We start from the raw sequence: 14,252 nt of genomic DNA, 5'->3' as shown, positions 1-14,252 counted from the left end.
TGTCCACTGGATCACCTCTATCTATATGCTTGTTGACACTCTCAAAGAATTCTAATAGGTTACTGAGACAGGACTTTCCCTTGCAGAAGCCATGCTGGCTCTGCTTCAGCAAGGCTTGTTCTTCTATGTGCTTAGTTAATCTAGCTTTAATAATACTTTCTACCAGTTTTCCAGGGACAGAAGTTAAGCTAACTGGCCTGTAATTTCCGGGATCCCCTCTGGATCCCTTTTTGAAGATTGGCGTTACATTTGCCACTTTCCAGTCCTCAGGCACGGAGGAGGACCCGAGGGACAAGGTACATATTTTAGTTAGCAGATCAGCAATTTCACCTTTGAGTTCTTTGAGAACTCTCGGGTGGATGCCATCTGGGCCCGGTGATTTGTCAGTTTTTATATTGTCCATTAAGCTTAGAACTTCCTCTCTCGTTACCACTATTTGTCTTAGTTCCTCAGAATCCCTTCCTGCAAATGTTAGTTCAGGTTCAGGGATCTGCCCTATATCTTCCACTGTGAAGACAGATGCAAAGAATTCATTTAGCTTCTCTGCAATCTCCTTATCGTTCTTTAGTACACCTTTGACTCCCTTATCATCCAAGGGTCCAATTGTCTCCCTAGATGGTCTCCTGCTTTGAATGTATTTATAGAATTTTTTGTTGTTGGTTTTTATGTTCTTAGCAATGTGCTCCTCAAATTCTTTTTTAGCATCCCTTATTGTCTTCTTGCATTTCTTTTGCCAGAGTTTGTGTTCTTTTTTATTTTCTTCATTCGGACAAGACTTCCATTTTCTGAAGGAAGACTTTTTGCCTCTAAGAGCTTCCTTGACTTTGCTCGTTAACCATGCTGGCATCTTCTTGGCCCTGGTGGTACCTTTTCTGATCTGCGGTATGCACTCCAGTTGAGCTTCTAATATAGTGTTTTTAAACAACTTCCAAGCATTTTTGAGTGATGTGACCCTCTGGACTTTGTTTTTCAGCTTTCTTTTTACCAATCCCCTCATTTTTGTGAAGTTTCCTCTTTTGAAGTCAAATGTGACCGTGTTGGATTTTCTTGGCAATTGGCCAGTTACATGTATGTTTAATTTAATAGCACTGTGGTCACTGCTCCCAATCGGTTCAACAACACTTACATCTCGCACCAGGTCCCGGTGCCCACTGAGGATTAAGTCCAGGGTTGCCGTCCCTCTGGTCGGTTCCATGACCAACTGATCTAGGGAATAGTCATTTAGAATATCTAGAAACTTTGCTTCTTTGTCATGACTGGAACACATATGCAGCCAGTCTATGTCCGGGTAGTTGAAGTCACCCATTACTACCACATTTCCTAGTTTGGATGCTTCCTCAATTTCATATCTCATCTCAAGGTCTCCCTGAGCATTTTGATCAGGGGGACGATAGATCGTTCCCAGTATTAAGTCCCTCCTGGGGCATGGTATCACCACCCACAACGATTCTGTGGAGGAGTCTGCCTCTTTTGGGGTTTCGAGCTTGCTGGATTCAATGCCTTCTTTCACGTATAGAGCGACTCCGCCACCAATACGTCCTTCCCTGTCCTTCCGATATAGGTTATATCCAGGGATAACCGTATCCCACTGGTTTTCTCCATTCCACCAGGTCTCGGTTATGCTCACTATATCAATGCTCTTCTCTAAGACCAAGCACTCCAGTTCTCCCATCTTGGTTCGGAGGCTCCTAGCATTAGCGTACAGGCACTTGTAAGCAGTGTCTCTCTTCAAGTGTCTTTGGCACTTGTGGTTTGGCCTGTGGTAATTTTGCTCTTCTGAATTTATATCCTGTGCCCCTTCTCTCACAATGCCTACTTCTAGGCCTACCCCTTTTAAAATTTCATCATTTCTTTGGTTTTTATCCCAGGGGGGAGGTTTATTCCGAACCGGACCTTTCTCAGCTCCTGTCGGGTTTCCCCCCTCAGTCAGTTTAAAAGCTGCTCTGCTACCTTTTTAATTTTAAGTGCCAGCAGTCTGGTTCCATTCTGGTTCAAGTGGAGCCCGTCCCTTTTGTACAGGCCCGGCTTGTCCCAAAATGTTCCCCAGTGCCTAACAAATCCGAACCCTTCCACCCGACACCATCGTCTCATCCACGCATTGAGACTGCGAAGCTGGGCCTGTCTGGCTGGGCCTGCGCGTGGAACCGGTAGCATTTCAGAGAAAGCAACCTTGGAGGTCCTGGCTTTCAGCATCCTACCTAGCAACCTAAATTTTGCTTCCAGGACCTCACGGCTGCATTTCCCCATGTCGTTGGTGCCAACGTGCACCACGACCACTGACTCCTTCCCAGCACTGTCTACCAAACTATCTAAACGACGGGCGATATCCGCAACCTTTGCACCAGGCAGGCAAAACACCTTGCGGTCTACACGCCCATCACACACCCCACTGTCTATGTTCCTAATGATTGAATCACCCACTACAAGGATCCCTCCACCCCCTGGAGATATATCCTCGGCACGAGAGGATAGCTGCTCATCCCCCAAGGAATCGGTCCCTTCTAAGGGATCGTTTCCCTCTTCCTCAACTGGATGCTCTCCTTCCCCGAGACCATCGTTCTCCATGATAGCAGGAGAGCTATCATCATTGGAGTGGGACACAGCTATAACGTCCCTGAAGGCCTCCTCCACACACCTCTCTGCCTCTCTCAGCTTTTCCAGGTCCGCCACCTTGGCCTCAAGGAAATGAAGTCGTTCCCGGAGAGCCAGGAGCTCATTGCACCGAGACTAATCTTATCTTGTTTTTTTGCTTGGGTAACCTCCCTTGTAGACTGTGCGAATGCCGTGGGCATAATATATCTTGACTTCAGCAAAGCTTTTGACAAAGTGCCCCATGATATTCTGATTAGCAAGCTAGCTAAATGTGGGCTGGATGGAACAACTATCAGGTGGATCCGCAGTTGGCTCCAGAATCGTACTCAAAGAGTGCTTATCAATGGTTCCTTCTCAAACTGGGGGGAAAGTAACGAGTGGGGTACCACAGGGCTTGGTCCTTGGCCCAGTGCTCTTCAACATTTTTATTAACGACTTGGATGAGGAGGTACAGAGCATGCTTATCAAATTTGCAGATGATACAAAATTGGGGGGGGGCACAGCTAATACTGTGGAAGACAGAAAGAAAATTCAAAGGGACCTTGATAGGCTGGAGCATTGGGCTGAAAACAACAGAATGAAATTCAACAGGGATAAATGCAAAGTTCTACACTTAGGAAAAAGAAACCGAATGTACAGTTATAAGATGGGGGATACTTGGCTCAGCAATACTACATGCCAGAAGGATCTTGGAATTGTTGATCACAAGCTGAATATGAGCCAACAGTGTGATGTGGCTGCAAAAAAGGCAAATGCTATATTAAGCTGCATTAACAGAAGTATAGTTTCCAAATTGCGTGAAGTATTAGTTCCCCTCTTCAGCACTGGTTAGGCCTCATCTTGAATACTGCATCCAGTTCTGGTCTCCGCACTTCAAGAAGGATGCAGACAAACTGGAACAGGTTCAGAGGAGGGCAAAAAGGATGATCGGGGGACTGGAAACAAAGTCCTATGAGGAGAGACTGAAAGAACTGGACATGTATAGCCTGGAGAAGAGAAGACTGAGGGGAGATATGATAGCACTCTTCAAGTACATGAAAGATTGTCACATAGAGGAGGGCCGGGATCTCTTCTCAATCATCCCAGAGTGTAGGACACGGAATAATGGGCTGAAGTTGCAGGAAGCCAGATTTCGACTGGACATCAGGAAAAACTAGTTAGAGCCATACAACAATGGAACCTATTACCTAGAGAAGTAATGGGCTGTCTGGCGCTGGAGGCATTCAAGAGGCAGCTGGTCAGCCATCTGTCGGGAATGCTTTGATTTGGATTCCTGCATTGAGCAGGGGGTTGGATTTGATGGCCTTACAGGCCCCTTCCAACTCTACGATTCTATGATTCTATGACAAAGGTCATTGATAGAATGATCTTCCACAAATGTTTGCTGTCAATTCCTTTTCATTTAAAATGGGTTACTTAACAATACGTTTCATAACATTTTTGTATGGATGAATCTGTTACAAATAGCACTTGCCGTAAAATATTCCCTCAAGCCTGCTGATGCCTCCTTCTTGGATATGGTGTGGTTTAGTTTTCTATATAAAAACCAGCACTCTGATAACAGACCAATTTTTTCTAAAGATATTTTGTACTTCTATAAACCTTGGGGTTCTCCCAGTCCTGTTGGTATGTTCCCCTTGTATGTATGTTGGTGTCATGTTGGCTACATAAGCAATAACAATCAAAGCCTGAACATTGGAATTAGGAAGAATGATGATTTAGGTAATGTCATTTTTATTATTTTTCATAGATTGCGCCTTGGGTTATTTTGGAAAAAACTGTTCGTCTGTTTGCAGTATGTGCTATGGTGATGAACTGTGCAATCCATACACCGGAGTTTGTGATAATTTTCACTCCTGCAGAGCTCAGGACTCGCCTACTATTTGTGAACAAGGTACCTGGACATAGTTGGTAGGAGCTGAGTTAGGAGCAGAAAGGAACTCTTTCTCTAAATCTTAAGTAGCGCTAATAACAATATATAGCATTTTTCCTAAGCGCTCACTGCATACCACATAGCTTATCTTGGGAACCTTTGTAACAATAGTCTATAAAACAAGCCAGCTTTATTATCCCCATATTATAGTTACGTGACCAAGCTGATATTTATACCTTTTGACATCTACAGTGCTGCACATGATTACTCCCCAATTAGTTTCTTCCTTCACCTATTCTTCTGTGTTTGAGGATGGCTCCACACTTACATGCAGACATTGTTGCTATGGGTACACTGATGTTTCCTGCAGCAAGCACATTTAAAGTGTAGATGATATACCTATGTTTTTGAACAACCACATGGATCCTTACAAGAGTATCCATGTCATGTCTGTCGTGTAATGTGGAAAGTATGCTCTTTGTAAGCCACCTTGTTAAAAATTTATGTTCAAAATACAGCACTGGTAGGAAGAAGTGGATGCCCCGGTTTCATCTGTTATTCCTTGGCAGGTTTGTTCTGCTTTAAGTTCCTTCTGGTTTAATTTGGAGAATTCTGAAATTAATTTTGGATTTGATGCATGTGCAGTTTGCTTGCAATTTTCATCTCTTATAGGTTACTGAGGTGCACAATGGCACAGGGCAGGGGGCCAAAGATGTTGGATTGCCTCATTAAGTAGCCTCTTTGTTCTTCCTAATAATTGGCTCTGCTACGTTCTTTCGCAGTGCAGAGGCTTCATGGAGCAGCAGAGATTTCTCTTATTTGCACTGTCACATGGAGAAGGTAGAAACAGCAGAAGTTTCTCCTGCTCTTTCCTCCTGGCTCCAAATCCTCAAGTGAGAGAAAACTTTGCCTCTCCCACAAGCCCTCCGGCAGAGGCCTCGGAAGAGAGGCAGAGTCATGCCTCAGGTTATATCCATACCATACATTTAAAGCACGTGGCTTCCCCCAAATAATCCTGGGAACTATAGTTTGTTAAGTGCTAGGAATTGTAACTCCGTGAGGAGTAAACTACAGTTTTCCATAGGAGGTGGGCCATCACCGTGGGGAAATAGTTCCACCTATCGTGCGAAGGCAAGAATGTTTTTGAAGTCAAGACTAGGGACGTCATGCCCCTCCCACTCTCCAGTTCATTCTTGCCTTCGTACGAACAAGATTGGAATTTCACGTAGCATTTAGCTAAGTCTATTTAATTTCTCTTATTTCCTTGACGGGGGGCTCCCTCTGAGACCGCGGCTGCGGCTCTCTTTGCCTTGGTAGTTTCAAGCCCCCTCCCCCCCCCGGCTCTGTCGTATCCGTAGCCAGGGGGCCCCCTCAGTGACCGCGGCTGCGGTTCTCTTTTTTGATCGCTTTTGATCTCCCTCCCCCCTGATCGTCGCCGCGGCTGCGGCTGATCTGATCTCAGCGGGAGCTTGCAGCTGCGGCTCCCGCCGTTACTCCTTTGCCTCAGATCGCCCTTGCTACGTGGCTTAAATCCCACTGCGAAGGGCTTTACAGACCGCGACGGCGGCTCTCTCTGCGGCGGCTGCCGTTTTTCCCCTACCTGCTTCTTCAGGGGTTTTTTCTAGAGCCGCAACTGCGGTTTTCGGCGAGACCGTGCTGGGCAGCCCTTCCCCCAGTTCGCTTCCGACGGCCGCCATTGCTCCTTCTCCCTCAGCCCTTTTTTGATCGTTTTTTCCCGCCCTTTTTTTTGGGCACCATTTTTTGGAAATTCAAAATTCCCGCCTTTTTTGTTACCATTTATTAAGCATCGGATACCTCCCCTGCAGGCTATCTATCTGTATGTTTGTGTATATGTGCTGCTGACAAACTTACACAAGGCTGATTTACACACATTTTTACTGTGGCTGTAATCCTAGTGGCTGAATTATATTATCAAGGCTGGAGCTCCAATCCTAGTGGGCTGGATTGTATTATCAAGGCTGGAGCTCCAATCCTAGTGGGCTGGATTGTATTATCAAGGCTGGAGCTTTAATCCTAGTGGGCTGGATTGTATTATCAAGGCTGGAGCTTTAATCCTAGTGGCTGGATTACATTATCAAGGCTGGAGCTTTAATATCAGTGGCTGACTTGTATTAAATCTGATTTACATTGTATATCCTGCCCCCTCTGGGGCCGTGAACAAGCCAAAAACCCAGCCTACAGCACTAATCTGAGTGTGCCAACTCTAAAACAGCCTATATTATATTAACGCTGATACCTCAGTGCATTCTGCCCCCTCTGTGGCAGTGCATTTCGCCATTTGCCAGTGTATCCTACCCCCTCCGTGGTAGTACACTGTGCCAGTTCGGGTCTTTACATCCTGCCCCCTCCGTGGCAGTGTACTGCACCCAGGTTTATATAAGATGGCAGAACAGCCAGGCATGTCACCATCAACACACATGGTGCCAGATCAGCCAGACATGCCACAATCAGCCAAGCCACAACATCCTAACACGTCTAAGACCAGACATGCCAAAGCACTGGCTAAGACAAAACATCTTTCCAGCCATAGTAAACCAAAGCGCCCTCGTTATGTCTCTGTGCCAACCACCGCCACAGCACAGACACACATAAGTGACATTTTCCATTCCCCTGCTGCTGCCTCTGACGAGGAAGAGTTTGTTGGCTTTCCCGCTCAGTGTTCGCCTAACGAACCTCCCTCCGTTTTACCGCCCCAAACATCTGTTCCAATAGTTCCTCAGGCACATACATCTGCCACATCCAGTCTGCAGCTGTCTCCTGATTTCCTCTCCCAACTTCAAGCCATGCTGGCATTTTTCACCCAAATGCAGTCACTACCACAAGTTCCTGCCATACCTCCACTTAACATGGACCAACGTGCGTGCCATGAAGCTCATTCTTCCGGTTCACCAGATCCCTTTGATGTAGCCAGAGGCAGATGTACGGACGAAGCCTCGTATGCGGAGGAGTCAACTTTCACTGACCATGTTGAAGGAGACGACTGGAGCGACTATTCAGATCATGAGGAGGATACATCGTATCGCTTGTTTAATACCTCAGACTATCAGCCGCTAGCACGCAGGGTAGTTAATACCCTTGGTCTCCAGACTGCGCCTTCAACTTCGTCCGCCCCAGCTATCAAAGGGGCCAAGGTCCTCAAATCCCCTGCACCTACTGAACACTACATCCCGGTGCCGGACCCAATTGCCAAATTAGCCTCTGAAGAATGGGCCCATCCACTCAAAGCTCGACGCTTCAAGAACCTGGCTGACAGACTTTACGCCCTAGCCCCAGACTTTGCCACCAAGTTAGATGTCCCTGGCATAGATGAACCAATCGCTCGCCTCGTTTCACGATCGCTTTTGCCCAGGGAAGGGGAATCCCACCTAAAATACACTACTGAGCGACAAATAGACTTCGCCCTCCGCAAGAATCACGAGGCCACTGCCCTAGCCATGCGTGCCTCCGCTTCAGCCTCCATCTTCTCCAGAGCCTCTATGATGTGGATGGATGACCTTCTAGAGGACGCTAACCCTGATCCTGTCACCCTCAGAAGAGCACTATTGAAATTGCGTAAGACAGCAGCTTTTGTGGCCGATGCCACTTTGGATGCCACTCAATTAGGGGCACGAGCCATGACGGCTCAAATAGTCGCTCATCGCACCCTCTGGCTTCGCCACTGGCAAGCTGATTCAGCGGCCAGATTGAATCTGTCCAGGGCTCCTTACTCCGGATCTCTACTCTTCGGCGAGGAAGCTCTAAAGGCAGTGCTGGTTGATCCAAAAGACGCCCACAAACCGGTTCTGGCCACAGTCAAGAACATCGACCACAGGCCCTTCAGGCGATTTCCTTCCTTCCGTTCTAACCAGCCCTTTCGAGGAACGCGGCCAGGAGGACGAGGCCGCGACTTCAGACCCTATGACCCCAACGCATTCAGGGGCTCCTGGAACCGACGCTTCCAGGGCAGAGGTCAGTACCAAGGGCGCAGGGGCAACTCATCGTCCTCATATAAGGGAGGCCCTCGCCTACGCAAGTAGTCTTAACGCCCTCCCCATAGGTGGCAGATTACTTAATTTTGGAGATCGATGGCTGCGCCTTACTAAGGTCTCCTGGATCAGGGACCTTTTCAGTTATGGTTATACCATAGAGTTCTGGGCAACCCCATCAGACAGATTCCACCCATCTCCTTGCCCAAGGGCACCAGCCAGGCACAACATCATGCAGACAGCTATACACCACCTCTTGGACATAGCGGCGATAGAGCCAGTTCCCACAACTGAGAGGTCGGAAGGGGTGTACTCCCTCCTATTTGCTGTGCCAAAACAAGATTTACCATGGAAGCGGTATTGGACCTCAAGTTTGTCAACCGTTTTGTAACATATCGCAGGTTCAAAATGGAATCACTCCACTCCATTACGTAGAGTCTGCATGAAGGAGACTTCCTGGCTTCTATCAACCTTAAGGAAGCGTATCTCCATGTGCCCATTTGCAAAGCCCACAGAAAGTTTCTTTGGTTTGCCTTTGGCCACCAGCATTTTCAATATAGAGCGATGCCATTCGGCCTCTCCTGTGCTCCAAGAGTGTTTACCAAGGTGCTACTCATCCTAGTGGCTTACCTCCGGACCCAAGGGGTTCATATCTACCCATATTTGGATGATCTGCTAATACGGGCCAAGTCTGAGGAACTGGCTCATCATCATTTAATGATCACCCTCAATGTTTTGCAGGCCTACGGCTGGCTTGTCAACTTCGACAAAAGCCATCTCCAACCAACCCAACGCCTACTACATCTAGGGGCAATGTTGGACACCCTGCAGGCAATGGTCTTCTTGGCTCCAGATCGCATCACTGCCATCACAAGCATTGCAAGGTCCCTGATGCAACAAACATCTGCAGACGTCATGCTTCTCGCCAGAGCGCTCGGGATGTTTATATCTACAATCCACATTGTGCCATGGGCTCGAGCCCACACTCGGCCCCTTCAATGGATTCTGTTGCCTTTTCAAAAAGACATTGCCAGCTCCAACCATCGCAAAGTTCGTTTGAGCCCCGCACTGCGCCTCTCCTTCCGCTGGTGGACCAAGGTTCAACACCTCTCCAAGGGCACGTCGTTCAGAGAACCCCGCAGAACCGTTGTAACCACAGATGCCAGCCTCATAGGTTGGGGAGCCCACTGCAACTCCCAGTACGTTCAGGGGGTTTGGTCCAACGCAGAGCAATCCCAAAGCATCAACTGGTTGGAACTAAAGGCTGTCCATTTAGCTCTATGTCATTTTCAGTCTCTGTTCCCTTTGCATCATGTGCTCATTCGAACAGACAACACGTGTGTAAAATCACATTTGAACAGACGGGGGGGCACCAGGTCTCGTCCTCTGCAGGACTTAGCCTCCCTCATCTTTGTCTGGGCAGAACAACATCTACAATTCCTGAAAGCAGAACACCTCAGAGGGATTTGGAATGTGACAGCAGACTGGCTCAGCAGACAACAGGTCTTTCCGGGAGAATGGAAACTTCATCCAGCCATTTTCCATCGTCTCCAGTGTCGGTTCGGCGCCCTCTCAGTCGACCTGTTTGCTTCCAGTCACAATTGCCAGCTTCCCAGGTACTCTGCCCGATACCTGGACTCAACAGCAGAAGCAGTGGATGCTCTGACAACACCGTGGCCAGACGGTCTATTGTACGCCTTTCCTCCCATACCATTGTTAGCCAAAACCTTGAGGAAGGCACGAACCGAAAGGGCACAGCTGGTTCTGATAGCACCATTTTGGCCACGCCGACCGTGGTTCTCAGATCTTCTGGCAATGTCAATGATGGATACTTGGACACTTCCAGTAAGGCCAGACCTTCTATCCCAGGGTCCAGTACTGCACCAGGACCCTACTTGGTTCAATCTAACAGCGTGGCGTTTGAATGGGGACATTTGAGGTCAGCTGGACTGTCTGACGCTGTGATTGATATTATTTTGGCCTCGAGAAGACCATCTACCACCCGTATTTATCAACATACCTGGGTGGCGTTCTCCAAGTGGTGTCAGTCCCACCACCATGATCCATCCCAGGCCACTGTGCATCAGGTGCTCCAATTTCTCCATAGCGGCTTTATGATGGGACTTCGACCCAACACTCTACGTCGACATGCGTCCACTCTGTCGTCCATTCTCTCAGTGTCCTCTCCTGGAGATCATATTTCCTCACATCCGTTCATCAAACGTTTTTTGAGGGGAGTCGCCCTACGCTCTCCGGCTGTTGTCCATCGGTTTCCCTCATGGAGTTTGCCGAAGGTTCTGCAGGCTTTGCAACGTCCTCCGTTTTGAACCCATCAGGACTGTGCCTCTTCTTATACTGTCCTTCAAGGTCTTGTTCCTGATCGCAATCACATCTGCCAGACGAGTTTCGGAGTTGGGCGCATTGTCTTCCGCTCACCATCTCTGCGTCTTCCATAAGGACTCTGTTGTACTGAAGACTGATCCTTCCTTCCGTCCCAAGGTTGATTCAGTGTTCCATTGCAACCAGGACATTGTTTTGCCTTCCTTTTGCCCGAATCCTACCCATCCTCTCGAGAAGGCTTGGCATTCGTTGGATGTCCGGAGGGCTCTCAAGACCTACCTGTCTAGGACCCAGGATATACGACGAACTGAGTCTCTGTTTGTATCCTTTCATCCAAGGTCTATGGGGCATAAAGTTTCCAATCCTACCTTATCCCGTTGGTTAAGGGCATGTATTACTTTAGCATATGAGTCTCTGAAGCTGTCAGTTCCAGCTAGTATAACGGCTCATTCTACCAGGTCAGCTGCCACTTCGGCTGCTTTTGCCACTAATGCTCCTGTTGCCGATATTTGTAGGGCTGCAGTCTGGTCTACCCCACACTCGTTTATAAGGCATTATAAAATTGATCGTTATGCATCTGCTGACGCATCTTTTGGCAGACGAGTGTTGCAACAGGTTCTTAATGAGGATTAACACGTGGGTGGTCCCTCCCTGTATGGGCTGCTGGGGTACATCCCGCTGTGATGGCCGGACTCATAGGGAAAATGGACCATTGGTCTCACCTGAAGGGTGATTTTCCTATGAGGACGGACATCACGACCCTCCCAGTTGGAGGATGACTATATATTTTCTAATGTATTATATGTTACTGTTACGCTATTATATTTAAATTTAAGAGTGAAGTCAAGACTTCTAGTTCTGTTATACCGCTATGTTGGAGTCATGTCACTATGCATGGTACTATTGTGTTATTTTCCTGCTGCCAGGCCGGTTGGCCTTGTTCTTGTATTTTTAGATATTTCTCCTTAGACTCGCTGCGAATGAACTGGAGAGTGGGAGGGGCCTGACGCCCCTAGTCTTGACTTCAAAGACATTCTTGCCTTCGCACGATAGGTGGAGCTAAAACCCGCTGTGATGTCCGTCCTCATAGGAAAATCACCCTTCAGGTGAGACCAATGGTCCATTTACAACAAATTTATTAAGTGCACAGTTTTTTTACCTGCACCTTAAGTTAAAACACTCGGACTATAGCATATTGACTTCCATGCCCTCTGTTTGCATATTTGTGTTTTTGTCAGATATGAAAAGTGCATGGTGCCCACGGTTTTCTGGTTGGAAATATTGGGGGGATAGCTGCTACTACTTCAGTGATGTCAAAGTCAGCTGGGTTGATGCTCGGAAACAGTGCAGAAGATTCAGAAGTACAGACCTCATATGGCTTGAAAGCAGAAGTGAAATGGTATTGACACATTTCTATGCATGGAGAAACGTAAATTATGGAGATGTTGGGGTTGTTACTATTTTAATTACAAGCTGCTTTGAAATATCTTTTGAAAAAACAGAGTATGTAAATAGATAAATATAACCTGAAGACTATTAATAACAATATTCCTATAGATAAACAGCCTGATTTGAAAAAGAAAACATCCCTCTCCTCTTACCTGAGTAAGACTAGGGAACAGCAGTCTTGAGATATACAGACACTGCTCTATAAGCAAGGGAAACTAGACTTTTGTCTCCTTGGGCTATAGGCCTCTAATGTACACAGTGGGCAAAACAGGGCACTATATTCAAGCAGCTTCAGACTAGTGTTCCCTGTTCAGAGTTCCTCATGCTGGTTCCTTATATTGTATAATATTAGTTTCTTTACTGCAACTATGCATACTTGGAGGGTTCTGGATGAAGCTGGAGCTTACAACAGCCTTTGCCAGGGCTTATACTCTAGTGTTGGGGGGGAGGTGCTGACTTGAATTCAGAGGGAAAGGCTCAAATGTTCCTTTCTATATGGTTTAAAGTATTGTTAGTTCTTATTTGACCTTAAAAATTTAATAGAAGACTAACATAGCCATCAAATTGGAAAATATTGCAGGAAGATATTTTACTGTCTCTTATATTTTGGCAGAACTGGATATTCTCTGCAAGTTCAGCTGAGCTTTTTTGGACTGGACTGAATAGCAGGAAGCAAAAATCTATATGGATTTGGTCAGATACGAAATCAGCAGCTAAAGTATTACATTGGTACTGTTCATCAATGTTTACAGTCGTTTTAGTTTGGGGTGAGGTTAAAATTGATTAAAGGGAATATTTTTCTAGGATCAACAGAAAGATGTCAAGAAAATAAGAAGAGTCTGATGGATCAGGCCAATAACCCATCCAGTCCACCATCCTGTTCTCTCAGTGCCCAAACAGATTCCTGAAAGCAGGACCTGAGTGCAACAGCACTCTCCAGATTAATGTTCAGCATTTTAAATATGTATTTCAATATTGCTATTCTAATCATGAGTAAAGCTATTTTTCTCAGTTGTGTCACCTACTCTCTGGACTCATTGCCTCTTGGTCTCCATTGTGGTGATGCTCCACCTCTATTCTGTCACTATTGATAACGTCTATAGAGGGACTGCGAGCTATGGGATAGAAGGGAAGGAGTCTTCCCCTGACTTGTTCCTTCATGCTGCTTATGAAACATCTGTACTATCAAAGCCCATTCCTGTTTTCTTTTTCTTCCCTTCATGTAGATGGGAATGCTAAATCTAGACACATGAGCAGAGTGACACATGGAAGCTGAACAATTATGTCTGGAAGATGAATGGGCAATAATGGTGCTTATCTTTCTAGTGGCACTCACTTTTCTCCCTTTTGTTCTGTACTTTGAGCTATCCAGCTTCTATTTGTCAGACAACACAAATTCTAAGTTTCAGATCTTTTATTCTGAGAGAGGTATCAGCAGAAAACAGAATAGATTCCCGCCTACTATGTAATCCATATATCGTTTTTTTCTCTTTACTTTTTCAAGCCTCATTGTGTGATTTCTAAAATTTGTGTCTGTCTATTGTTTTCAGTGAGCTTCAAGAAGATTAACAATAAAGCAACTACAGCAATAAAAGTAAAAATAATCACTAAAATAATGATCCCAAACAATCAAGACTAAATGCACCATCAAAACACAAAGAGACAAAGAGCACAGAAAGACAGAGCTAGCATAAATATATTAAATTAATTTCTTGAGAATTGATATAAAATCTTTTAATAATAATAAATCAAGCAGCAACAGTTGCAGGATTATTTTAAAATGTCTTGAAGTGCTGGTGAAACACAAATAGAGAGGAAGCTAATCTGTTGGGACAAGGAATTCTACATATGGAATGTGTCTGCCATAGATAAAGCCCTCTTGTGCATTTCCTCCAACCAGATCTGAGAAAGCATTGGCATGTGCAGGAGGACTGTGTTGCTCATCTTAAAGGATGTACAGAGCCACATGGTTGGAGATGTCTCTTCAAGAAGCTTTGTCCCAAGCTCTTTAG

The 14,252-nt window shown here is 46.2% G+C and overlaps 1 protein-coding gene across 1 annotated transcript in view; it reads left to right on the top strand.

Annotated features, from left to right (window-relative positions):
* Positions 1–14,252, top strand: part of LOC133378773 (uncharacterized) — a 196,288-nt gene that overhangs the window by 32,260 nt on the left and 149,776 nt on the right. Inside the window, exons 6-8 of the mRNA XM_061613399.1 lie at positions 4,343–4,486; positions 12,030–12,190; positions 12,854–12,969. Of these exons, the coding sequence (XP_061469383.1) occupies positions 4,343–4,486; positions 12,030–12,190; positions 12,854–12,969 (421 nt within the window). The remainder of the gene's footprint in view (positions 1–4,342; positions 4,487–12,029; positions 12,191–12,853; positions 12,970–14,252) is intronic.

Source organism: Rhineura floridana, chromosome 3 (genome assembly GCF_030035675.1).
Source record: "Rhineura floridana isolate rRhiFlo1 chromosome 3, rRhiFlo1.hap2, whole genome shotgun sequence".
NCBI lineage: Eukaryota > Metazoa > Chordata > Lepidosauria > Squamata > Rhineuridae > Rhineura > Rhineura floridana.
This window is presented reverse-complemented; position numbering and strand designations above follow the sequence as displayed.